The sequence below is a fragment of the Carassius gibelio genome, chromosome B4 (assembly GCF_023724105.1).
Source record: "Carassius gibelio isolate Cgi1373 ecotype wild population from Czech Republic chromosome B4, carGib1.2-hapl.c, whole genome shotgun sequence".
NCBI classification, from domain to species: Eukaryota; Metazoa; Chordata; class Actinopteri; order Cypriniformes; family Cyprinidae; genus Carassius; species Carassius gibelio.
Window position 1 is genome coordinate 18,769,778 of NC_068399.1, and position 27,275 is coordinate 18,797,052.

General features: G+C 40.2%; 2 protein-coding genes, 2 long non-coding RNA genes and 2 other non-coding genes across 7 annotated transcripts; 1 reads left to right on the top strand and 5 right to left on the bottom strand.

The window, feature by feature from the left end:
- Positions 1 to 908: 908 nt before the first annotated feature.
- LOC127956850 (uncharacterized) lies at positions 909 to 2,803 on the top strand. The gene is made up of 4 exons (XR_008153651.1): positions 909 to 1,137; positions 1,595 to 1,626; positions 2,040 to 2,103; positions 2,532 to 2,803. It is a non-coding gene; the product is annotated as an uncharacterized LOC127956850 (long non-coding RNA).
- On the bottom strand, positions 1,644 to 8,855 carry cmasa (cytidine monophosphate N-acetylneuraminic acid synthetase a). 2 transcript variants are annotated; one of them, XM_052555093.1, is made up of 9 exons: positions 8,565 to 8,855; positions 7,784 to 8,465; positions 7,564 to 7,706; positions 5,839 to 5,991; positions 5,203 to 5,336; positions 4,927 to 5,021; positions 4,657 to 4,828; positions 2,946 to 3,105; positions 1,644 to 2,683 (listed from the first exon to the last, which is right to left on the bottom strand). In XM_052555093.1, exons 1-9 carry the CDS (start codon positions 8,683 to 8,685, stop codon positions 2,457 to 2,459), a joined length of 1,887 nt encoding a protein of 628 aa, XP_052411053.1. In that variant the 5' UTR covers positions 8,686 to 8,855; the 3' UTR covers positions 1,644 to 2,456. The 2 variants fall into 2 exon arrangements, with proteins under 2 accessions (XP_052411053.1, XP_052411052.1); XM_052555092.1 differs by having other exon boundaries at positions 7,784 to 8,855.
- Positions 4,407 to 4,547, bottom strand: LOC127956982 (U4 spliceosomal RNA). Its single transcript, XR_008153680.1, has one exon. It is a non-coding gene; the product is annotated as a U4 spliceosomal RNA (small nuclear RNA).
- A 2,870-nt stretch (positions 8,856 to 11,725) lies between the features above and the next one.
- LOC127956981 (U4 spliceosomal RNA) lies at positions 11,726 to 11,866 on the bottom strand. Its single transcript, XR_008153679.1, has one exon. It is a non-coding gene; the product is annotated as a U4 spliceosomal RNA (small nuclear RNA).
- Positions 11,867 to 14,678: 2,812 nt separating this feature from the next.
- LOC127956848 (uncharacterized) lies at positions 14,679 to 22,693 on the bottom strand. The gene is made up of 3 exons (XR_008153650.1): positions 22,099 to 22,693; positions 21,579 to 21,836; positions 14,679 to 15,455 (listed from the first exon to the last, which is right to left on the bottom strand). It is a non-coding gene; the product is annotated as an uncharacterized LOC127956848 (long non-coding RNA).
- An 84-nt stretch (positions 22,694 to 22,777) lies between these two features.
- LOC127956847 (ATP-sensitive inward rectifier potassium channel 8-like) lies at positions 22,778 to 26,903 on the bottom strand. The gene is made up of 3 exons (XM_052555091.1): positions 26,572 to 26,903; positions 25,987 to 26,354; positions 22,778 to 25,138 (listed from the first exon to the last, which is right to left on the bottom strand). Exons 2-3 carry the CDS (start codon positions 26,337 to 26,339, stop codon positions 24,238 to 24,240), a joined length of 1,254 nt encoding a protein of 417 aa, XP_052411051.1. The 5' UTR covers positions 26,340 to 26,354; positions 26,572 to 26,903; the 3' UTR covers positions 22,778 to 24,237.
- Positions 26,904 to 27,275: the final 372 nt, after the last annotated feature.

Sequence of the window (27,275 nt, forward strand, 5' to 3'; positions counted from 1 at the left end):
AAAATTTACTTAAAATGTACTCACCCTCAGGTCATACACTCTACCGTGTGTAGTGAAAGTCTGTGTTTTCATAAAAACAAAATCATCACTAAAACTTGACCTTAAACAATTATTGTACTATCTGATATACAGTTCAGATATACCAAACAATTATGTCGGTGGATTCTGATGTGAGAGGACAACAGGGGATGGACTTTTTCAGGAGGTATTATTATGGATTATAGTCACAGCTTTTCACTTCACAATACACTGATACTGGTGTTGTGTGGATTATTGTGATGTTTTTGACAGCTGTTTGGGCTCTTATTCTGATGGCGTCTCAATAAAAGAAAACTTAATAGATGTATAGCTTTTAGTTGTAAATGTAAATATGTTATTTTTTTCTCTATTTTGCAAGATTACAATAGGCCATTGAAAGAAGGTTGGACTCATGAAAAATAATCACGTTTTTTGTATTTGCCAAAACTGATTAACTGAAGTCAAAATACGGATGAAACTGATCTTAGGCAGTGGATTTCGCAGACTTTCTTGCACAGTTATATTCACGATTTCTGATTATCTTAACATAGGCCTATACTGCATAAGGGTGACTGTGATTGGTGTTGGTGATCATTGTCATGTAATCAGCATTCAGCACACTGCTGTGGTATCAGTCAGTGGTTAGCAGTAAAGAAACCGGACGAGGGAGGTCACGTACAGGGCACATACATTTAGCCCAATATACAGGACGGTTGACGACCCTATATCCTCCAGGACTGGATAATTGGACATTTATTTTCAAGGATGTGTGGGAACCCTGGATTAGGAGCCTTTATTTCAATAATTTAATTGTATGATTATGGAAAAACAATTTTATACTGTAGTATTTCTGTAATCGATCACATGATTTCTTTCACCATTGCTGTGCTGACAAACTGCCTGGGAGCTCCTCAGTGGTGAAACTCCTCCTCCTTCAATCAGTGGTGAACCAGGTGGAACAAATCTTCCAGGTAATCTGAGCGTGCCAGTACCTGGCTCTGTTGTCTTTAGACCGCAGTCAAAGGAGCATTTAAGGCACCACAAGACCAAGGAAACCATCTTTGTCATCAAGGTGACTGTGCAAGACCAAGCCTTCCACAATACTGTGAAGGACAGCCGGTAAGCGCCAAACACAAACCCTTAACTCTTGTTGACTTTGATAGGACTTTTGCAGTGGTATTTGTAAATTCAAATGTTGTTTGTGGGGTGTAAAGGAAAAGTAAGAAAAGCCAAATTCATTGTTTGACAAAGAATGTGTTTTGAAATGGTTAAAAGTAATTTAAACTTTGTAGAAATCTTAATAAACCAAGTTCTTAATTCAGTTAAAAATGTATAGTCACATTTTTTGGCTACAGATACTTGGTTAAAAGATAAGAAAATTCTGAAAAATTTAAATAACGATTGTTTTGTAAAGGATATAGTTGATGCCTTAGAATAATTTACTGAAAATACTTCTTAAAAGTGGAAACCTTGTATTTTGCAATGACAGTACTGTGTTTATCTGAGGTGAATGTGAAGAATTGTTTAGTTTGGCTGTCAACTCAAATAATAACTGGTATTTGTCATTTCTTTTGAGGTTTTTCACCTGTTTACTGCTATCAAGGAATGGTAAATAAAAGACAAACAACTGTTCCCATGGCTGTTTATTTGAAGTTGATAGTTGATGCACTCAAAAAAATGACTCTTTGGCTGAACATGATTCTATCATGGACAGTGGTTCCACATGTTTGTACCATGTTATTTGGACATGAATAAATCAAGTTATAAGGACTTGTCTACCTTTAGTTGAGTTTACTCAGTTTGCTTTAGTTCATCCTACATGAAATATCTGAGTAGAGATAATATGTTTACATCATGTAGAACCACTGTCCATGCAAGTTTAGCCAAAGTGTTATAAAAACATTAGCAAGTAAGATATAACTTTTCTTTACACATGATGTTAATTGTTTGCAGTTTAAGGATGTTACTATGTGTACATCATACACTAGCACTCTCATTAAAGTTGATTTTTTTTTATTAAGTATTTTAGACGTTCTTTCAACCAGGTCCTCAACCCAACCACAAGCTCCACACTTCACCACAATGGTAACTCGCACAAAATACACCAATATAAAGTCTTTTAAAATGCCCACATAATAGAGCATTATACATGAAAAAGTCTCCTTATCACATTTTATTAAAAACTGCATAAAATAACACTTTATTTCAACATTTTCTCTCCCCATATCCAGTCCTGTGCAAAGCATGATGGGAAGTGTAAAACTTATTTTGAGGGACTTGATTGAAACATGTTCTTTCAAAATGAAAACATTATGTTAAACCAACGAGAGACAGTTTTAAGTCAGTTTAACATGACACAATCATGTTGAAATGAAAAATAGCCAAAATGGCATTAATTCAACATGAATTGTTCAGGTAAAGTGAACAAAACTAAAAATTCATTTTTTTGAGTGTGTCTTAGTGTTTCTGCAAATTCTATCCTGCTCCATCTGAGACTTGGCCTTCTTTTTCAGCAGTAGGATGTGTTCGGCAAACTCTCGCACGGCTCCGTGACCCGCCTCTTTGTGGCAGATGTATTTGGCATGGTTCGCAACTGTTGGGGCATCCTTGGGTGCTGCGCTCAACCCTGCCAGTTCCAGGCACTCTACATCAGGCTCATCGTTTCCTGATAGACAGAAGTCAGGAAAAATATTTTGAGCAATCATTCTGTCTTTTGACTGAGTTATTTTAAAGAGACATTGATGTGTTTAAGTCATTCTAAAGCACGATTAAATTATAAAAGTAATAGGTTTTAGTATTTGTTGTTAATATTGAGGTTGAATCTTTTAAACCTGTATTAGCCACACCATTTCTAAGCTACACCATGTTCTTACTGATCATGGGCTTTGGCTGATGTAACTGGAAGAAACGTAGAGCTCCTGTCTCACCTAAATATGCCACCTCTTTCCACTCCAGCCGCCTTTTCTTCATGAGCATCTGCACCTTCTTCAGTTTGTCACGCACATTCTGCAGCATCTTACAGCTCATTCTCTTTGAGAGTTGGTTAGCTAAGGCTTTTGCAATGGGGTTTTTTTCTATCAAAATAACCTAGAGGAGAGGGAGGAAAAAAAAAAGTATATTAGGCCATCCTTAAAAATATTTTGGTTTGCAGTAACCGTAATAAAAAAAAAAAAAAAGGGTCGTAAGGCCGGTCTTTTCTTTTTCATAGAATCGATTGTAAAATCGATTTTGCATGTCTAAAGTTTTATACGGCAAATAACACCAAATATAGGTAAATCCACGAACAACAGGCAGGACGAATGTAAAGATTCAATATATTGGTAAAGACCAATATTTCTGATGATTTATTGGTGTGAAGTTACGTGCACAATGAAAAACAGGAGTGCAACATTTTCGAAAAACAATAAGCAGAGTGGACTGCCATAATGCAAAACATTTACTGCAGGCTTCAACATGGCTGTGTTTATGATAAAATTTCAACAACAAAAAATTGCATAGGCGATTTTCTTAGGCAGTCAAAAAAATATTTTTTTCGAATATTCATTGAATTTAAAATAAAAATCCACATTCGAATGCGCATTCGAATTTTAGGTGTGCATTAAGGAAGCTGCCTTATGAGCCCTGGTACGTGTTACATTCCATTTCGCCGCGCGCACAGCTGTGTCTATACAACTTTCAAAGGCGGACGAGCTCGACACGCACTATCTGCTGTCTAATCTTTCACCTCGTGTACGCGCACGAGATGCGATGACGATGTATGTGCCATTGCATTATAAGGTTATGTTACCTTTTCCAGTTGAAGCCGCTAAAAAAAAAAAAAAAGATCTTGTTTACATCAAAACTGAAACCAAGCCATTCACACAGAACGCATATTCCGCGCATTTTCTAGAGGGACACCGTTGGACTCGCGTCTGCACAAGAGAGTCGCATGTTTAGAAAGACATGTAAAATTTATGTATTAATTTAATTGTAAAAAATTTTATTCTGTGTGACTGGTTTTCCGCCCTTTTTTATTTAACAATGCTTGCATACATGATGCTGTTTTGTTTATAGTTCTTTAAGCAACTTAATAATAATTGGTTCATAAACATTATTTTAAATATTATGTTTTTTTCACACTCATGTATTCTAATGCTTTGAATAAACATGCAGTAATAGTTTGAGCCTCAAAAGAAAAGCAAGAAGCTTTTCTTCACCCTAAGTGAAATTATGCATTTAAAAAATTAAAGTTTTTCAGCTATTTTGACAGCCCTAGGCCCTAGGCAAAAAAAAAATTGAGTCGGTGCTAAATTGACAGGGTCAGTCGGGTTATGGCAAACAAAATTATTTTTAAGGAATGCCTCGAGTATTAACTTTTTGCTCATTTCTTTCTTTAATTAATAGATCAGTCTCTGTAGAGACCGTCAAAATTTGCCAGTTCCAACTATATTTCATGTCATCACGGCGGGGTATTGGGTAAAGTTTTCAATTAGCAATAATCATGCCTCGGATAAACCTCATAGGCTACGATACTGCCACTGTGTAAAGATATCCAACCACAAGAAAATGTCTGAGTACTTGTGTGTCGGAGCCCCTGTGATCATTAATGATGGGATAAGTAGTTGAGTAACACAAGGTTGCCAAACAAGCCAGAATCACCTCCACTCCCCCTTTCTTCAGCATGTCGATGCCAGCCTGGTCTCTGGTGTTGATGGACAACATCTCCTCTCCTTTAGCTGAGATGTACATCTGACCGTCTGTCAGACATCCTGACAAGTTACACAGCAGAAGCCTCACATCTTCAGGTTTGTCCTTCCCGAAGTAACCAAACCTGTATCAAATACACACACCCACATATTCAGACTTTGCACTGTTTGCACAGTGTGTGTTTGCTGATATGAAGTAGCATGGAGCCTGTTGTTCCTTCACCTCAGCACTCTCTGTTCAGCAACGGGCCAGTCTATGTCAACATCGATATCCACACTGTGCTCGGGCTTCATCTCAAAGTACTTCATTTTTCCACCCTGTGAAATGTTACAAAAATGACAATTATGCAAGATACAAATAGGTTGATTGAGGAGACTGAAAAATACGCTTTCTTGCCTATGGATTGTTATGTCAAGCTTTTTTTGGTCACATACCGGTATTATGTAGGTCATTAAGTTAAATGGTGGCCTTTACTCATTTTAAAACCCAAAATGTTACCTGAAGTAGCCCCTTTTCTATAAGTTCTTTGGTAGCGAAGTAGAAAGAGCCATTTTCACACAGTTCTCCGTCCCAGTCCTGACGCCGTGGTCTGCAAGATGGGTTCAGGTTCAACGGCTTTGTACATTGGCAACCTGGAATATATATATATATATAAAAAAAAAAAGCTTAGTGTTTTCAAAATGAAATAATCTCTTATGCCCATCAAGGCTGCACTTATTTGATCAAAAAAGAAAACCTTTATACGGTGAAAAAAATGATTACAATTTAACAAGTTTAATATTTTCAAACAAAATCAATTTATTCCTGTAATGGCAAAATCTAAATTATTAGCAGCCATTATGCCAGTACTCCGCCGCTTCTGAACTCCTTCTGATATGCTGATTTGTTGCTAATAAGAACATAATAATTAGAAACGTTTCCTATTATTGCTAATGTTGAAAACAGTTACATATTTTGGTGTAAACTGTGATGCAACTGTTTTCAGGATTCTCTGATGAATAGAAGTTTCAAAAGAACAATAAATGTGTTACTTTCTAGCAATATAATGCTTCCTCTTTGAATAAAGGTGAAATTTCCCCTTCGAAATCTGTACTGACCCCAAACTGAACATTTACAGAATGCACTCCAACAAACCTTTCTTGACCTCTTGCCATCGGAAATGGTGTCGCCGGACCACAGAGAAGACGGAATCATACTTTTCTTTAGTGATGCACTCCACAGCCTCTTTGAGATGTTGGGGGTGCAGACATGGAGAAGTGGCCTGGATGTTACAGATGACGGTAACCTCTGCGCAAGAACATTAAATTACATTAACCGCAACCACTGCTTCCATTGTGTTCCATTTGTAGCCATTTAAAGGGGTCTGATTATACTCTTTAATAAAGTCTTTATTTTTGGGGGTGGGGGTACACCCGTACTTGAACAGACTCTCATACTAGGTAGTGTGTGTTTTGATTAGCTCCACTAGGTGCCTGGTTGGGAAATGTAATTTCCCTTACAATAGACGCCTGCGAGCTTTAGTGTAAATTTTGCATCAAAATCAAATAAATTTGAGCGTGATTTATACCGGATGATTGTAACCACTCTAAGCTCGTCTGCCTTGAGAAAGCTAGCGTGTCTGACGTAGTGATATACTGTAACACTCGTTTGCCTTCTCTAGTGCAGCTCAACCAGGGGCCTGTACCATGATGGTAGCTCAACAAATTCTAATCTAGCTTCATGGTACAGGCCCCTGAGTATATTTTCCCACGGTTTTTAACCTTCAGGGGTCTAAAGAGAATACTGCTCAAGCCTTAACGATAAGAATGTTGAATTTGACAAAATATTGTGCCAAATCTAGCAACCTTGAGGAACAAGCCGTGTTGTGTCTTTCTCGTGTTTTTGTTGAATGGCAATAAATACGGTTCACCAGTAGGGGTGGGCGATATTGACAAAAATGTATATCTCGATTTTTTTTTTTTTTCAATATCTCGATATCGATATTCAGACGATAATTTTGCAATCCTTTAAAGAAATGTGTGCAAATTGGCAAAGAAGGTCCGGTTGGTCTTTTGACTTGCTGCATTTGACCTATTGTATGGAATTACTAGTAAATAAAGATATGAGACATTATTGATTTAAACTTTTATCGATTTAAAACTAAAGTTACTGTACTAAATATTTTTTTAATTAAAGAACAGTGCTTTTTCAGTGCAATATATGTACGTAATAAATTAACTTTGTTAATTGATGGAAGATGGAAGAGGTTGGCTGTGGCGCTCAGCTATACGGCGATCTGCATGCGACAAATTCTACAGATAGGCGACGTTTGTTGCTCGTCTTTTTTGTCAAAACCAAACCATCTCCAGGCTAAAGAAGCTTAAGTTTTCCGCAAACAACGCATATTTGCCTTTTCTAGCAGCTATTTTATTAATTGTAATTACTTTTTTTCTCTTTAACTTCCTTTAGCTCTTTTCATGTTTGGGAGTTTGAATTGTAAAAATTATTAAATATTCAATATCCCAATTTTGCATATCGTCCAGACAACAATTTGGATATTATTGTCTAACTGATATATCGCCCACCCTTATTCACCAGAACCAAAATTTACTTTGCAGGTAAATACCAAAATCAAACTACATTATAAAAATGTCCTTGCATCAGTGTATGAATAATTGTCAGCTGTAGAGTCTGTTTTTCAGGTTTCATTTACAATGCAAATAACAAAGACGTGGCAGGCAGCAAGATTGACAACTCGTTTACGTGGCATTCCCCGTTTCTTTGTTTTAAGGAAACAGCAGTAAAGTTAGGTGGACATACTCGTTTTACAAGCTGCAGTCATACCCCTTATATACAGAACAACTGATCCTGATTTACAACCTGGGTGGTGTCTGCTGAACTCCTGAATGGCTTCCAGTGAGCTTGAGGAGTCTTTGGACACCTCTGGACTCCTCTTGTGCACCTGAGCCCTACAACTCTCAGCCACTTTCTCGATCTCATCATGATCAGTGGATACCCAAACACTGCAAACACATAAACAGCATAAGATCTACTGCCACATAGCACAGCAATCACTGAGTGACGTCCCATTAATTCAAACCTGTCAAACACCCCAGAGTCCAGTGCTGCTCGGATCACCCATCCGATCAAAGGAACTCCTGCCAGCATCTTGATGTTCTTCAGAGGGATGCCTTTACTCCCTCCACGAGCAAGAATAAGAGCAGCGATCTTCGATCTTTGCTTTGCGTTGGACTTTTGCTTCCCGTTTTCCAGAGGGATGACTTTACACCCTCCACGGGCAAGAGCAGCTTTGAGGCTTGAATCATTGCGTCTTCTTCGCTTTGCGTTGGACTTTTGCTTCCCGTTTTCCAGAGGGATGACTTTACACCCTCCACGGGCAAGAGCAGCTTTGAGGCTTGAATCATTGCGTCTTCTTCGCTTTGCGTTGGACTTTTGCTTCCCGTTTTCCAGAGGGATGACTTTACCCCCTCCACGGGCAAGAGCAGCTTTGAGGCTTGAATCATTGCGTCTTCTTCGCTTTGCGTTGGACTTTTGCTTCCCGTTTTCCAGAGGGATGACTTTACCCCCTCCACGGGCAAGAGCAGCTTCGGGGCATGAATCATTGCGTCTTCTTCGCTTTGCGTTGGACTTTTGCTCCCCGTTTTCCAGAGGGATGACTTTACCCTCTCCATGGGCAAGAGCAGCTTCGGGGCTTGAATCATTGCGTCTTTTTCGCTTTGCGTTGGACTTTTGCTTCCCGTTTTCCAGAGGGATGACTTTACCTCCTCCACTGGCAAGAGCAGCTTCGGGGCTTGAATCATTGCGTCTTCTTCGCTTTGCGTTGGACTTTTGCTCCCCGTTTTCCAGAGGGATGACTTTACCCCCTCCACGGTCAAGAGCAGCTTCGGGGCTTGAATCATTGCGTCTTTTTCGATTTATAGAAGGGCGCTTAGCACTATCGTGATTCGACTTTTGCTTAACCTTATCGCTAACTTTGGCCATTAGTGTTGCTAATCAATCAATAAGATATTCAATATCAATATATTAATATAAGCAGGCAGATAAAAGTATATCTTAAATCCTGATGCGGCTGGGAGGCGTAGCTCCGGTTCCGAACAAGTACTCCTCACTGACTGTAGCTTGCCGTGTTTACCGTCTATGCTTGGTAACTTCTTCTTCGGGATTTAATGGCGGTTGGCAACTAATCTCAAAGGTGCATTACCGCCACCTACTAGACTGGAGTGTGGGTGTTAGAATGACAGCAAAGGAGAGGTGAACAAAAAAATCAATAAGTAAATAAATCAAATAAAAACGTATATAAAACCTTTACAAAAGAGAATTCCTTCCTATTAAATTCTTTCACTTAACCCAGTGTTTTTCAAAAAAATAAAAAATAAATTGTGTATACTCCCAGATGCTTTCCCTAATAAATGCTCAAGTGTCATGCTTTGTTCATCCATCTGTGCCTTTAATTCTGCCCTATCTTCTTCATAGTTTCTTGCAGTCTATGCGCAGTAATTTATATGTATTCACCATAAATACGCGTGTGCACCATTCTGATTGATTCTGGCATTAATCCGCATGTCCAGGTTCATTCACTTCCAGATGTTCATAAGGCATGTTTGATTTGAGATTCGGTGGCAGTAAAGTCAAAAATCATTTAATTACTTTAGTTTTCCTAAAAATGTGTGTTTGTGTAAATGGCTTTTAATTGCAAGGATGCATAAATAAGGTGATAAATCATCACAGAGAGTGTCATTGCAAATGCGTGCAATATCAAACTTTTAAGACATGTTTAATAATATAGTGTTCGAAGTGCTGGGCCCGTATTCATAAAGAATCTTAATGCAAAAAGTAGCTCCTAGTGACAAAATTCTAAGAAAATTCTTAGAAATGTGGGCGTTTACTCTTAAAATTAAAGAAAAAATCCTAGTAAAGAAAAAAGTAATTCAGAAAGCATCTTAACCCCTAAAAGAGGTCTTAAGGTCAAACTTGTTAGGAGCACGGACAAGGACTTTTAAGAGGCTTAAGAGTTTCTTTAGCAGAGGAGAAAATGGCAGAAAGACAAAGAGGCAGAAGAAATTACATTTACATTACATTTGCATTTATTCATTTAGCAGACGCTTTTATCCAAAGCGACTTACAGATGAGGACAGTGGAAGCAATCAAAAACAACAAAAAGAGCAATAATAAATAGAAGTGCTATAACAAGTCTCAGTTAGGTTAAGACAGTACACCTAGCATGGGATTTTAAATAATATAATAAATAAAAAGAAAACAGATAGAATAGAAAAAGAATAGAGCAAGCTCGTGTTAGAGGTCTGTACACACACACACACACACACACACATACAATTGCATAATAAATAAAACAATAAAATAGAATACAAGAAGATAAGAAAGGTAGTTAGATTTTTTTTTAAAGAATAGAATTGGAATAGTGAGTGTTAAAGTTAGAGGGTCAAATAAAGATGGAGGAGATGTGTTTTAAGCCGATTCTTGAAGACGGCTAAGGACTTATTTTGTCTGCAACACAAGAAATGTGTTGCAGACAATGGATGACAGTGAGTTAATAAGACGCTATAGATGAGATCGTGCAGGGATCATGTTTGTGACTGATCTTATTAGAGACGTGCTATTATCTCAGACACAGCGCAGAAATGCAATAGGGCCAGAAATTAAAGTAATCACTACATTACGATATTTGGCAACTGGGAAAATGCAACAATGCAATAGTGATGATTTGGGTCTGTCACAACCTTCTGTAAACAGAGTGATCACACAAACAATTACAGCACTTTCAGAACATCTTATTGTGTCGCAGTTCATTCCACAGGACATTCCCACCTTGCAGGCTCAAAAAACTGCATTTATGAATATAGAAGGCTTATAGGTGCGCACAAGCAGGGGCAATGAACTGTTAATAGTTTGTGCTATAAGCTCCTATGTCTGCTTCTTGTCTCTTGCTGTGACACCCAGCCTTTCCTTTAAGAATGGCCTTGTGTTCATCCACTAACTGGTTTAACAGTAAACATTGTTCCTCTGTCCAGTTTGGCTTTCTCGCCCTTCTTGGTTTTAATTCCATGTTTGATAAATTAAAACCAACATTCAAGCCGCCACTTAAATAGGACAGCAATCACTGTAATTGGAAAGAGTGGAACAATTTTTATCATTCTAAAAGCATGGTAAATAAAAAAAGGATTTAGATACACACATATAATGTGTGTTTGTGTGTGTGTGTGTGTGAGAGACCGACCGACCGACCGACCCCCTCTTTTATATTTTTTCCATTTAATGATTGGTTTCTATTTTGCACTCCTGATATTCTGGAGAGTCACCCCTGGATTGCTGCACACTTTTTTCCTGACCAGTGGCTGATTTGTAGTTTGTACCACCAAAAGATTCACTGAGTTTGCAAATTTTTTCGTATTTCCTGTCATTTCTGACCGTGAAAAAGGTAAGTGTGACTTTTTTTTTTTTTGGACTCTTTAACATCCAAATCATGTCCATGATTAAATTAAAATAATGGAGCTTATGGTGTTTTTTAATGGATTTCAGCACATAATGGGATTAAAGGAATTTAAATGGCAGATAAAATGGCTAAGGAAATTACAAAAAAGAATCATATCGATTTTACAGTTATTAGCACAATCGCAAATCAAGAGCATCATTATAAAGATAGGAAGAAAATGTGGCAAAGGCAATAGTGAGAAACAAGAAAAGGTCAATGGTTTCATAAGATTCAAAGGTAAGTGGGATAAATTAGAAATGCAGGGGGTAATGGGAGAGAAGAAATTACAATTTTGATGCAGTCTGGGCCAGAAACTTAATTGATTAGATTAATTTAGAAATGCAGGAAGTTCTAGGAGAGAATAAATTACAATATAGGTGCAGTCTGAACTAGACAATTTTAATCAGTTTATAAATTAAATTTTAACAGTTTCAAGAAATCACAGACAAACGAACAGAATATCAAAATTACATATAATGGTTATTAATATTACAACAAAAAATAAGATTCTGCATTAACCTAATAAATCAGTCTCCGTAAAGACCGTCAAAAATTGCCAGCGCCGACTATATTTCAAGTCGTCACGGCGGGGTATTGGGTAAAGTTTTCAATTAGCAATAATCGCGCCTCGGATAAACCTCATAGGCTACGATACTGCCACTGCGCAAAGCTAATGTCATTATGTCTAGAAAGGAGCCATCACCAAACCACACACGAGTCCCTTCGACGGTAAGCATACTCACTCTTCCCTCTACTATAGACAGGGTCACTGTGAAGGTGGATATGCAATCGAAATGCTGCAGCAGAAGTACGTCGTGAAAAATGTTTCATGAACGTTTTAAACATAAATGTTTATATAGACTATTGGGTGACCTCACGCAGTGCATGCTGGGATATAGAGCAGCTTTCGAGGAATCGTCTGCAAACGTAATTTCATAACATAGACGCACGCGCATAAATAAACTTCAATTTCTCTCCAGTCATTAATAATGCAATGCTGTGCTGTGCTTCCTTATTAGTTTTTCCAGAGATAATGTTCAGCCCGCTTTTAATGTCGGAACTGCAAGTGGCCACCAGAGGGCGGCATTTATCTCAAAATAATTATTCCCATGATATATTTAGCTTCGAGTGATTCAAAGTTTGAAAATCTGTTTAACATTGTGCTTAACTTGGAATATATTGAATAATATGCACTTAAATGCAAATTAAACATCAAATTCGCCACATCCAGCTGCAGCCCCGCAGACTCACCTCCGGTTAGACACCACTGGCTGGACACCAGTGGATAGACAGGATATTCCATTTTCTCCGTCATTTCCGTTTCGCCGCTAATTTTCGTTTTCACCACTGGATGGACAGCAATTTTATTTCCTATTTTCACCTCTGGATTGAGATATACTTATTTTTTATTTTCACCTCTGGATAGACAGCATATTTAATTCTCACCTCTGGATGGACAGAATTTTTATTTTATATTTTAACCTATGGATAGACAGCATATTTAGTTCTCACCTCTGGATGGACAGAATATTTATTTTATATTTTCACCTCTAGATAGACAGCATATTTATTTTATATTTTCACCTCTGGATGGACAGTATATTTATTTTATATTTTCACCTCTGGATAGACAGCATATTTATTTTATATTTTCACCTCTGGATGGACAGCATATTTATTTTATATTTTCACCTATGGATAGACAGCATATTTAGTTCACACCTCTGGATGGACAGAATATTTATTTTATATTTTCACCTCTGGATGGACAGTATATTTATTTTATATTTTCACCTCTGGATAGACAGCATATTTAGTTCTCACCTCTGGATGGACAGAATATTTATTTTATATTTTCACCTCTGGATGGACAGCATATTTATTTTATATTTTCACCTATGGATAGACAGCATATTTAGTTCTCACCTCTGGATGGACAGAATATTTATTTTATATTTTTACCTCTGGATGGACAGTATATTTATTTTATATTTTCACCTCTGGATAGACAGCATATCTAGTTCTCACCTCTGGATGGACAGAATATTTATTTTATATTTTCACCTCTGGATGGACAGTATATTTATTTTATATTTTCACCTCTGGATAGACAGCATATTTATTTTATATTTTCACCTCTGGATGGACAGAATATTTATTTTATATTTTCACCTCTGGATGGACAGTATATTTATTTTATATTTTCACCTCTGGATAGACAGCATATTTATTTTATATTTTCACCTCTGGATGGACAGTATATTTATTTTATATTTTCACCTCTGGATGGACAGTATATTTATTTTATATTTTCACCTCTGGATAGACAGCATATTTATTTTATATTTTCACCTCTGGATGGACAGCATATTTATTTTATATTTTCACCTATGGATAGACAGCATATTTAGTTCACACCTCTGGATGGACAGAATATTTATTTTATATTTTCACCTCTGGATGGACAGTATATTTATTTTATATTTTCACCTCTGGATAGACAGCATATTTATTTAATATTTTCACCTCTGGATAGAAAGCATATTTATTTTATATTTTCACCTATGGATAGACAGTATATTTAGTTCTCACCTCTGGATGGACAGAATATTAATTTTATATTTTCACCTCTGGATAGACAGCATGTCTAGTTCTCACCTCTGGATGGACAGAATATTAATTTTATATTTTCACCTCTGGATGGACAGCATATCTAGTTCTCACCTCTGGATGGACAGAATATTTATTTTATATTTTCACCTCTGGATGGACAGCATATTTATTTTATATTTTCACCTATGGATAGACAGCATATTTAGTTCTCACCTCTGGATGGACAGAATATTTATTTTATATTTTCACCTCTGGATGGACATAATATTTATTTTAGATTTTCACCTCTGGATGGACAGTATATTTATTTTATATTTTCACCTCTGGATAGACAGCATATTTAGTTCTCACCTCTGGATGGACAGAATATTTATTTTATATTTTCACCTCTGGATGGACAGTATATTTATTTTATATTTTCACCTCTGGATGGACAGTATATTTATTTTATATTTTCACCTCTGGATAGACAGCATATTTAGTTCTCACCTCTGGATGGACAGAATATTTATTTTATATTTTCACCTCTGGATAGACAGCATATTTAGTTCTCACCTCTGGATGGACAGTATATTTATTTCATATTTTCACCTCTAGATAGACAGCATATTTATTTTATATTTTTACCTCTGGATGGACAGTATATTTATTTTATATTTTCACCTCTGGATAGACAGCATATCTAGTTCTCACCTCTGGATGGACAGAATATTTATTTTATATTTTCACCTCTGGATGGACAGCATATTTATTTTATATTTTCACCTATGGATAGACAGCATATTTATTTTATATTTTCACCTATGGATAGACGGCATATTTATTTTCTGTTTTCACCAGTGGATAGACAGTATTCTTTGCAGCCTTAATTGCATACGTCTTTTCCGTATTGTCATTTTACTTTTATGACTTAAAATATATAATATAAAAGCTGTGTGCAAATTGAAATATGATATTTATCATATCTCTTTACATTAAACAATTCTCAATAATATACTTAATATTATAAAATCAATAATTCATGCAAACTGCATTCACAAGAACCACCTTGAAAATATATATTGTTCAGATCATATCACTATTTTTTGTGACCTTAATTCAGCCTAGATAAATGGACTATAACGTTTTGTCAATACTTCAGACTTGTACATGTTAATTGACCACAGTTTTTTGCCTTGCCCATTTGGATATTCAATTCTTTTTTTTTTTTGTAAATGTAACCACTTCTGTTTTGAAAATATATGTAGATTCACATGATCAGACAATTTACCAAACAATCCAGATCAAATTAACACTTCATGGTTTTGCAATATTTATTGGAAATTACACAATCTAATTAGTAAAACTTGTCAAATCTGACCATCAGAACGAAGATGCCACAGTCAGGCCCTATTTCAAGAGAAAATAAAACATGAACAGTTCCAAATAGACTATTGCACACTGTGCACACCACACCTCATTCCTGCCCCCTAAAACTGGCAGTCTGGGCAATGCTCAGGAAATTCAGGGTCTGTATAAAACCCTCGCAGGTCTCCACAGTACCCCACCCAGTCTTTGAAAAAACATCTGCAATTTCTGCATTGTACAATTTTAAAAGGGACACACATGTCTCTTACAGCCTGGGGCAGTTTTTTGACATTCACCACACCTAAAGCAAGAACAGATGTACAATATGATTAGAACACGTGCATAGGGAAACATCTTGGTTACCTATGTAACCTTGGTTCCCTGAATAGGGAACGAGATGCTGCTGTGACGTCACCACGTGGGAACACCTCCGGTGTGACGAATGTCTGAAGCCCTATACCATCCCGCCAATCCTATTGGCCAAATGGCGCATAGCACCACCCTACGCATGCGCACGCATGATATACCTGGGTGCAGCGCGCCATTTCGCTCAGATTTCATGACTGAAGATGAAGAAATTATCAAGGTACGGAACGGCCAGAACCTGTAGGACTTGATAAAAGTGCTCGGTGAGGACCATCCTGCCGCAGCACAGATATCATCCATAGAAGATCCACTGAGAAAAGCTTGAGAAGAAGCCACAGCTCAAGTGGAATGAGCCTTAATTCCTAAGGGCGAAGCGAGTCAGCGCGCCTCATAGGCCAAAGAAATTGCCTCCACCAGCCAATGGGACATGCGCTGCTTTGTAACCGCATGGCCCTTACTTTTATGTCCAAAACAGACAAACAGCTGGTCAGATTCACGCCAAGGGGCTGTACGATCCACATAAGTCCTTAAAGCTCTCACAGGGCAAAGACTTAGATCTCCTGACCCAGCCTCAGCAGGTGAAAAAGCTTCCAGGAACACTTGCTGAAAGCGAAAGAGGTTAGATGCGACCTAGGAACATAGTTAGGCCTGGGCCGCAGCAGCACCTTCACAGAGCCCGGTGCAAATTCCATGCATGAGGGTGAAACAGAAAGAGCCTGTAAATCCCCAACTCTCTTGAGGGAGGATAAAGCCATGAGAAGAAGTGTCTTCAGTCTTAAGAATTATCCGATACGGTCTCCAAGGGCTCAAACGGATGCCCTGATAAACCTAGCAACACAATGGATAAATCCCATGAAGGAACTCGCACAGGGCGGAAAGGCCTCAGCCGTCGCACACGCTGTATGAAACGAGAAACTAGTGGATGACGCCCCATAGAGGCACCGCCTATGTATTCGTGGTAAGCTGAAATGGCTGCCACGTAAACCTTAAAAGTGGCTGGTGTTACGCCAACCGAAAAACAATCCTGGAGGAACTCCAGCACTGAAGCCACTGGGCAGTAAACTGGATCCACATTACGATTGCCACACCAGGCTGTAATCAGTCTCCACTTGAAAGCATATAAGCGTCTCGTAGAAGCTGCTCTAGAATTCAATATAGTCTCAGTGGTTTCAACAGAAAGACCGGGACATACTAATGCACTCCGCTCAGTGGCCACGCCCACAGTTTCCACAGATCCGGCCTCGGGTGCCAAATCAGCCCCTGTGCTTGTGATAATAAATCCTGTCTGAGGGGAATCTCCACGGAGAGCCCGCTAGCAGACTGATCAGATCCGCAAACCACGGCTGCGTGTGCCATCGCGGAGCCACCAGCAGCAGCTGTTCCACTCTGTCCCGCCGTATTCTGCATAATACCGCTGGGATCAAACGAATCGGAGGAAAGGCATACAGACTGGTCCTGGGCCAGCTGTGAGCTAATGCATCCACGCCCAGGGGCGATGGGGGGCATAGGGAGAACCATAGCGGGCAATGCGTAGTCATGTTTGACGCGAATAAATCCACTTTCGCTTTGCCGAATATCCGCCATAAAAGATTCACCGTCTGGAGGTGTAATCTCCATTCTCCCTGTTCCAGAGCCTGTCTGGATAGCATATCCGCTCCGAAGTTCAAACGTCCGGGGACATGAACAACTCGGATCGACAGAAATTTTCTCTGAGACCAGAGAAGAACATGTCTCGCCAGCCTGCACAGGGGGCGAGAGCGTAATCCTTCCTAATGATTCAGGTATGAGACAAACGCTGTGTTGTCTGATCTGAGCAGCACAAGACGGCCGATCAGCAGATTCGCGAATTACTGGAGAGCCAGAAAACTGCCAGTAATTCCAACCGGTTTATATACCAACTGCGTTGTGCAGCTGTCCACACTCCATGGGCTGGTAGCCCTTGACAAACAGCTCCCCAACCGGTCAAAGACGCATCCGTCGTGACGGTCTCTGGGAAAGCTCAAATCCCCAGCCGAACCCCGGTAGGAGAAACTCGGTTGGCATCCATAGCTTTAATGACATCACACAACTCCGTGTCACCGAAATCGTCGGATGCGGAAGACAACGGGGTGAAATATTTCGTCTTTCTGCCCACTTTTCCACTGAAAAGGGCGCATGTGAAGTAACCCCAGACAAATTACGGGGAATGCCGCTGCCAATCGTCCAAGTGGTTAACAGACGGACGCACTGGAGCCGCAACGGGGCCAGAGCTACATCCATGCATTGAGAAGTACGGGGTCTACGACTTCTATAGCCCCTTTGCTCAGCAGAGTTGACATCTCCTGTCACAACACTGCTATTACCATCAGTCTACCACCGTGGAAAGAATTCAGCGGAAAGAGGCGGGCCTCTAAAAAACGAATTGGTGTATCCGTGACAATTGTGCGTAACACCCATTGAGAAATGCCGGGCAAGCGTTCCACGCGACCCAAAACGATACTAGCAGTCTCAAATTTCCGCTTTCTGCAACGCTGTCATACACATAATGTCCGTGCACGGAAAAGCCTGCGGCATTCGTGCATAGGGGAAGTGTATGCATAAGAGCTATTGCGTCCCGTTGTGTATAATCCTGAAACGTGTCCACGGCAGGAATTAGACCAACGAATTGAACATCAGGCTCTGCCGCTAACTAAAACGGCGGCTGTGCGAGCCGTCATAAACGGGTCGTCTGTGTAAGACCCTTGAATCGCCCCTCGAAATCTGAAAGCTGCGCAGTGTCTGAGGGATTATTATTTATTATTTACGCCTGGCGTTACAGCCCGATCCAATGCTGCTCGAAGCGCTGTTTGCTGCGAGACAGTCAATGTTAGAGCGTAGGGACGGCAGTGAGAGTGTTGGATGCGCATTAGCGGTCCAACAGCACTCTATAGTGGAGGGCACAGTCCCTGGCGAACATGAAGTAAAGCGCATGCGTAAACTCGCTGCGTTTCGTTGTGTATAATCCTGAAGCGTATCCACGGCAGGATTTAATTCACCAAGATAAAAATTGGGCCACGTCGCCATTGCGAGAACGTGGCGGCTGTATGAGCAGTCATAAACTGGCCATCTTTGCCAGCCTTTTGTGCCGTCCCTCAAACTCTGAAGGCTGGATTGTGCAGAGTGTCTGAGGGGGCGCTCAAATGATAGCTCAATCCAATGATGCTCGAGGTGGCTTTGCTACGAGACAGTCAATGTTAGAGCGTGGGGACTGCAGTGAGAGGGTTGGATGTGCATTAGCAGTCCAACAGCACTCTCTAGTGGAGGGCACAGACCCTGGAAAACATAGAAGGAAAGCGCAAGCGTCAAACTCGCTGCATTTCGTTGTGTATAATCCTGAAGCGTGTTCACGGCAGGATTTAATCCAACAAGATAACATTAGGCCACGCCGCTAGCGAGAACGCGGCAGCTGTGTGAGCAGTCATAAACTGGCCATATTCGCCAGTCTCTCGTGGCGTCCCTCAGACTCTGAAGGCTGGATTGTGCAGAGTGTCTGAGGGGGCGCTCAAATGATAGCTCAATCCAATGATGCAAGAGGTGCCTTTGCTGCGAGACAGTCAATGTTAGAGCGTGGGGACTGCAGTGAGAGGGTTGGATGTGCATTAGCAGTCCAACAGCACTCTCTAGTGGAGGGCACAGACCCTGGCAAACATAGAAGGAAAGCGCATGCGTCAAACTCGCTGCATTTCGTTGTGTATAATCCTGAAGCGTGTTCACGGCAGGATTTAATCCAACAAGATAACATTAGGCCACGCCGCTAGCGAGAACGCGGCAGCTGTGTGAGCAGTCATAAACTGGCCATATTCGCCAGTCTCTCGTGGCGTCCCTCAGACTCTGAAGGCTGGATTGTGCAGAGTGTCTGAGGGGGCGCTCAAATGATAGCTCAATCCAATGATGCACGAGGTGCCTTTGCTGCGAGACAGTCAATGTTAGAGCGTGGGGACTGCAGTGAGAGGGTTGGATGTGCATTAGCAGTCCAACAGCACTCTCTAGTGGAGGGCACAGACCCTGGCAAACATAGAAGGAAAGCGCATGCGTCAAACTCGCTGCATTTCGTTGTGTATAATCCTGAAGCGTGTTCACGGCAGGATTTAATCCAACAAGAAAACATTAGGCCACGCCGCTAGCGAGAACGCGGCAGCTGAGTTAGCCGTCATAAACTGGCCATATTTGCCAGCCTCTTGTGGCGTCCCTCAAACTCTGAAGGCTGAATAGTGCAGAGTGTCTGAGGGGGCGCTCAAATAACAGCTCAGTTCAGTGACGCTCGAAGTGCTTGTGCTGCGAGACAGTCAATGTTAGAGCGTGGGGACTGCAGTGAGAGGGTTGGATGTGCATTAGCAGTCCAACAGCACTCTTCAGTGGAGGGCACAGACCCCGGCAAACATAGAAGGAAATGCATGCGTCAACTTGCTGTGTTTCGTTGTGTATAATCCTGAAGCGTGTCCACGGCAGGATTTAATCCAACAAGATAAACATAGGGCCACGCCGCTAGCGAGAACACGGCAGCTGTGTGAGCCGTCATAAACTGGCCAAATTCGCCAGTCTCTTGTGCCGTCCCTCAAACTCTGAAGACTGAATTGTGCAGAGTGTCTGAGGGGGCGCTCAAATGATAGCTCAGTTCAGTGACGCTCGAAGTGCTTGTGCTGCGAGACAGTAAATGTTAGAGTGTGGGGGTAAGAACGAGAGGCTTCTCGTAAAGAACAGTAATAAGAGAATAAAATTTGCCGAAATAGACACGACTCGATACGTCTTAGACGAGACTAGGTCGCGGCGGAGTTTGGCGCGATCCGTTCGGCTAGAGAGGTAGTCAAACGGCATCGCTATATAATAGCAGTCCGCCATGTCACTTAATCGTGGCAAAAACCCGCGCCGTTCGTGATATGCGCTGATAAGGCTGCTTCCAGGACCTCGAAACCTCTTGGTGGAGGTCCGTGAGAAGGGTAATTTATCCACCGCGCGGATAGCCACATAATAGCACACTGAGGAAGGGGAAGCGCGTTTCTCCTGTCCGCTCGGAGGGAGAGAACCGCTTATGCCGGTCAGAGCCTACTCTGAGTAGAAGCTGCGGTTAGACAACATAGTATAAAAGCAAAACTGCTCTGATTAACGCGCTCGAGTAGGGAAGAGCGAGCAAGTGGAAAACTCCAGTGCATCACTGTACTCATAGTCAAGCCGCACATATCGCCCCTAACCAACACCTCGTGCGGGGCCTCGGCGACCGCAGAAGCGAACGGTGGGGGTTAGATGCGAGGAGACTGAAGAAATAGACTCCAGAGCGCGGATACTTTTCTTTATTTTACCATAGCCGTAGGCTATCACAGAGAGAACATGAGAGAGGCTGCAAACGAATCTCTCATGAGTGCCTCCCTGTGATAAACCCATATACGGCTCTTACCTTTCGTTGACTCATCGCGTCCGCGAAAGAGGAGTTAAACACTGCTCGAAGAAAATCGCTGGAGAACGCGAGATGATAGGGCACAGATGATTCGCTATTCCTGAAGGAATGAAATCTGAGCGAAATGGCGCGCTGCACCCAGGTATATCATGCGTGCGCATGCGTAGGGTGGTGCTATGCGCCATTTGGCCAATAGGATTGGCGGGATGGTATAGGGCTTCAGACATTCGTCACACCGGAGGTGTTCCCATACGTGGTGACGTCACCGCAGCATCGAAGTGACCTATGATAGGGAAAGTACTACTTCAACAAAAAACAAAAAATCATAGCTAGCTAGCAAACTCTCGTGTGCATAGACAACCTAGCATTTTAGACTATTCTCTACCAAGACTCTTCTATAAGATCTCGTTACCTGGGTACAATCTTCACACATCCAAGTAAAAAAAAAACGTATTTACAATATTAATCATACCTCTCAAAGAACTATTTAATTGGAAAATCTATGGTAGCAACCTAACGTTAGCTCTAGAATTGAGGCACACCAGAGTTCAGTACCTTGAAAACAAGACGATTTTTTTAACTAGCTAGTTTGTACATTTGAATTCTGACATGACCTATAAATCATCGACAGTTTTTATTTTTTCTTACCGCTGACATCTGCATGGCGCGTCAAAATTGAAAAGTGAACGACGGTACGGAAATTACATCAATTTGAAAAGTGAATGACGATACGGAAATGACGTCTGCTATCCATCCACTGGTGTCCAGCCACTGGTGTCTAGCAAGAAGTGAGTCTGCGGGGCTGCAGCTGGATGCCTCTCGTGGAGTTGGACAAGTTATCACTCGAGTTGTTGCAGCTGATGAAGACTCATTAGCTTGAAATTAGAACATCACGTCTAACGTTACCTGTGTAAAATGTTGCACAATATAAACCCCGGTCTACAAACATAGTTGTATGTGTCTTCATATCGTGGAATATATTCTAACAAAATAATTCGGACCATAATAGCTTATTTAAACGGTTCAGAGTGCTAACTTTCGGGATCTTCACGATGATCAATGAATGTTTGATTAGCTTACTTAGCTCTTAATTACTCAGAACATATATACACAACACACACACATAGGCTAATGCTAAATAGCATCAACACAGTCGTGTGATGTTTACCTGCCTGTCTTCCAAAATGATCAACATTGATGCGCTTGCTTAGTCGCAAAGAAGCTTGGAGGAAGATTAACTTTTTAGATGAACTAGAGAAACAACGAACCAGATGCCCCAACACATGCAGTTTCACCAGTTCACCACCAGAGGCCACTACGAACCCGAGATCACAATCAGTTATCCTACATTTCACAGTTTACAGTTTGTTTTACCCCAATATTATACTGAATTGCTTTTATTTTGATTATTTTTATATGTTATTGTTTATTAACTTGGATAATTTCAGACTTATTAATAACCCTAATTCATTTACTAGGTTTAATTGATAGAGATTATTGAAATAAAAATCTCATATCTTATGTTGAGCACATACAGTTTATTAAAGATCAAATAAAAAATGACAAGTTGATCAGGTTTAATAAAATGTGAAACATTATTGTCCATAGTAATTGTCCATAGTACATTGCATTTAAATACGGAGTCATATAGTGATAAGTTGTGCTAAAATGGAAGTATTTTTCAAAATAATGTTTCTTTATTGGCATTGATGGTTCAGTGAAGAAACCTTAATATCAACAGAAACTTTCCATTTCACAAAAAAAAAAAAAAAAAAAAAAAATATATATATATATATATATATATATATATATATATATGTATATATATATATATATATGAACCAGATGCCCCAACACATGCAGTTTCACCAGTTCACTACCAGAGGCCACTACGAACCCGAGACCCGTACTATGGACATAGAAAATAAGGTTCTATATATGTTTAAAATGATTTTCACACTGAGAAAAAAAAGGTTCTTTTAAAAGCTATGGACTGAAAGATCTCTTTTTTATCTACCATATAGTGATCTTCATGCAAGTGTAACAGATAAAAAAAAAGTACTGTTTTATATACATACGTAACCAGAGAGAAGTTAGATGTGAAAAAAGAAAGTTAAAAATGATTTTTACCAATAAGCTAATTAATATGCCTAATTATTTGTGGAGCTCTTTGGAATTGATTATTTTTTAGGATTAACGGTCATACAGGAAACCATCTATTATAATCAGAATTATAATGTAAAAAACAATTCATATATGACAGGGTTGGCCAAACCCGGCCCTCGAGATTGACTTTCCTGCAGAGAGAACCCTGATCAAACTCACCTGCCTCACTTCTAGGCCCTTAGGGCAGTGTTTCCCAAGCCTGTCCCATGTTCAAAGAATTGGCTCATTAGTAGATTTCATGACCTGCAATGTCTGGGTCAGATAATGGAGACATCCTAAATGTGCACTGTTGGTTTCCTTCAGGGAACAGGGTTGAAAAATACTGCCGTAGATTGGCGCATTCATCATTTTAGATTTTCAGAAGTGTGCTTGCTAGCTCCATTCTCTGTGGCTACTATATGTGTCCTCAATGCATACTTCTGCTAAGCCAACACAAAGGTGAGCTCCACAGCAGACTTATACCCAACGGTCAAAGCAGTATTATCTCACAAAAGGGTGGTCTTAGAGGAAGACCATGAGGGCTTAGGATACCTTTTGGGACAGGGCCTAGTAATCCTAAAGATCCTGATTAGCTTGTTTATTTCATTAGGGTTGAAGCTAAACTCAAAAGTGGATCTCGAGGGCCAAAGTTGCCTAAATGAGAATGGACTTAAAGAAAGATCAAGAAATGAAAACCGTATACCAAGCATTTTATCATGAATTTTGTTCTTGATTTGGTCCAACCTCAGGGGTCAGGAACTGCACTTTGGGCATAGCAAGAGTGGAATTGTTGAGGTGCATAGAGTTGTCCTTGCACACAGAGTTGTTCTGGCACATGAAGGTCCTCTTGTTCAAAGAGTTCTGGAGCAACAACTTGTTCTTCTGGAGCGTCTGGATCAGGATGGAGGGCTTCTCGTCCATCTCACTGGTGGCCACCTTGACCATGTTCCCAAACTTTCAGCAGTCCGCCAAGTAGCTTGTTCGGGTGTATTTATTAAGGTTGGAGCTAAAATCTGCAGAAAAATGGATCTGGAGTGCCAGAGTAACCCAGGATGTGAATAATCAAAAAATAGAGAAAACCGTAGAAAAGAGCATGCCAAGGATCAAGAGAAAGACAAGGACTTAAAGAAAGACAGGTGAAAATCACTAAGCAGGCCATTTGTCATGTGACTGCTAGATTTGGTCCACCCTCAGGGGTGAGGAACTGCACTTTGGGCACGGCGAGGGCGGAATTATTGCGCCGCATGGAGTTGCTCTTGCGCATAGAATTGTTCCTGCGCATGGAGTTCCTCTTGCGCAAAGAGTTCTGGTGCGACAACTCACTCTTCTGGAGCGTCTGGATGAGGATGGAGGGCTTCTCGTCCAGCTCACGAGCGCTGCAGCGCGGGGTGGCCACCTTGACTGTGTTCCCGAACTTTGAGTAGTCCACCGAGTACACCCCCTCTTCCTCGGTCACTATAGGCACGAATCGGTGACCCCACTGGATCTCCTCGGTCACGTAAGAGGTGCGAGCCTGAGTGGAGATGCCTGTGGTCTCCACCACACCTTCAAGGATCACAATGACCTCCAGATCGCTACACTGCAGCTCCATCGCCGAGAGATCGTACAGAGGACTGTCCTTATCGATGACGTGACATATGATCAGGGGAGCCAACAGGAAGATGCTGTTGCCGGCAACTGCACTTTCTGTCTGGACGTCGATCTGGTGGATGGGTATGACTTCGCCCTCTGGCGTAGTGGTCTTCCGGACCACTTGGAGGCGCACGACTGCGTTGATGATCATGCTTTTGCGCAGATCGCCCACCCGGATCATGAAGCACAGGCGGTTGTTGCGCACTGCAATGACAGCTTGGCGGCTGAAGATGAGGGTCTCGGCACGCCGGTGGGATTGGGCGGTCTTCATGAAGATGCAGCCCAGCATGACAGCGTTAATTATTAGACCTATGATGTTCTGTAATATGAGCACCGTGATGGCTGTGGGACACTGCTCTGTTATCATACGGCCTCCGAATCCTATTGTCACTTGCACCTCGATGGAGAAGAGGAAGGCAGAGGTAAAAGAGCTGGAAGAAATAAAGATAAAAGACCAAAGAGTATTCGGCGATTAAAATAAGAGGAATTAAATATCCAAGTAACAACACCATCCACATAAAAAAGAAAAGGAAAAAGAAAATGAAAACAGTTATTTTAATGGTTTCTACTTAATATTCTGCATATTGAAATGTCTATTATGATTTTCTTTAAATTATTTTTCTAATCACTATATATGCTAGCATACCATTATTAATTTGTGGAAAATGCAGATAAAGGATGAGGTATGTCTACAGACTTTACTAGTATTACAGGCTCTAGGCAAACAATTTTTTCATATTATTTAATTATTATCATTATATTATCAGTTAATAAATTAAGGTTTTTAATATAATACCAATTTGTAATCATATATACATTTAAATATTTATAGAGGCTTTTATCTCTATAAATATAATTAAACAAATTAAATGTTGAAAATTAGTAACATTTAAACAATTGTAGGAATGAAGAGAAATGAGTTATTACTTAATTCTTCATATATATATATATATATATATATATATATATATATATATATATATATATATATATATTTACTTTTATATATATATTTCCTTTATGCTTTACTATTGAGCTTAACTGACACCAACATAAAAAAAACTTACATTTACTTGAATTAAATTAAAATATATCTTATTTCATTTATTTGCCATTATAAAGCTGTAAGACTTTTAATGCAGGGTGTGCATATTTATACATTTAATTCGTTTATTAAAGTACCAATTTAACAGAATTACATTACTGCACAAACATATAACTCAGTCAATGCCGACTCTTTTATTTCTTACAGTAACTAAAACAGCCTGGGCACACTTACTTGACATTAGTGAAGCACTGCTCTACTCCAGGTTTACGGTTCGTGTCCAGATCTCCGTGCGCAAAGGCCACCAGCCACCAGAACATAGCGAACAGCAGCCAGCTGCACAGGAACGTCATGGAGAAAATCACCAGGGTGAAACGCCACTTGAGATCCACTAAAGTCGTGACCACGTCCTGCAGGAATCTGCCCTGCTCGCGGATGTTCTTGTGCGACAAGTTGCAAGCGCCACTCTTGGCGATGAAGCGCGCTTTGTTCACGCGGTCCCTGAACACGGGCTTGCGGTGAATCGGCGACACGAGCCCCGGGGAGAACGCGAACTCTTCGGGAATGATGCTTTTGCGCGGCAGCATTATTTCAGCAGGTCACTGCAAACGGTCAGAAAAAAATATTAAATAAGAATTCTCCATTTAACGACTGTCAAAAGCGCAGCTCCAGTTCAATAACCATCCTGCATCTGCCCTCTAACTCTGTTCCGCAAGCATAAACTAAAGTTCAGAAAGTTATATTGCATCTGTTAGACCTAAATCTGGGTTCTTGTGTCAGCTTAGACAACAAACACCACATAAACATCAGAACACTTACCGTGTAAAGGCTTCAAAAGGTATCTTTGTGATGATTGTGCTGCGCTCTTACAGGACTTTACACGCATGGGCGGTACATCACTGTCCTGCTGCCTCCGAGAAACATTCACCCTGGAGAGAAGAGTCTAAAACTACTTTCAAAGATTTAGTTAAATAAATCTGCCCTTATTTTATAGACAAAAAAACTATAATAACATATAAACTAAAGTACCCAAAAATAGAGATAGTCATAGAGAAACTATAGCCTATATAAAATAGACCATATAATAGGAACAGATAAGCTTGCAGACAAATCTTTTGAGAAATTTAAATGCAGAAAAAGCAACGTGTGTGTCTGTGTCAGTGCACTGTAAAGAGTTATTGAAAGAGTGCAAGGGATTTCAAACTGGGATCTGGAGACTCCTGAGGACCGCAAGGGGACGCTAGAAAGACTGACAACTTTAGTTTAGTTTTTAATGGAACACACACACACACACACACACACACACACACACACACACACACACACACACACACACACACACACACACACACAAATAAAATATTTGTTCACACACACACATACACACAGATCAAATATTTGTTTTATTTTGCTTTGCTTTATGAAGAACGTAAATTCATAAGATTCATTGTAAATATTTTTGTTTAGTTTACAACCCTATTTTTAGCAATGAAACAATAGTAATAAACCTAAATGTGCCTATA

Excerpts from the sequence above, each read along its gene's own strand:
- cmasa (XM_052555092.1), bottom strand. The coding sequence starts at position 8,685 with ATGGCCAAAGTTAGCGATAAGGTTAAGCAAAAGTCGAATCACGATAGT. Across the intron at positions 5,992-7,563 it reads GTTCAGCAGACACCACCCAG|AGGTTACCGTCATCTGTAAC; the intron begins GTTGTAAATCAG and ends GTTCTTGCGCAG. Across the intron at positions 3,106-4,656 it reads TGAAGAAAGGGGGAGTGGAG|GTTATTTTGATAGAAAAAAA; the intron begins GTGATTCTGGCT and ends CCTCTCCTCTAG.
- LOC127956847 (XM_052555091.1), bottom strand. The coding sequence starts at position 26,339 with ATGCTGCCGCGCAAAAGCATCATTCCCGAAGAGTTCGCGTTCTCCCCG. Across the intron at positions 25,139-25,986 it reads CAGTGCTTCACTAATGTCAA|CTCTTTTACCTCTGCCTTCC; the intron begins GTAAGTGTGCCC and ends TATTTCTTCCAG.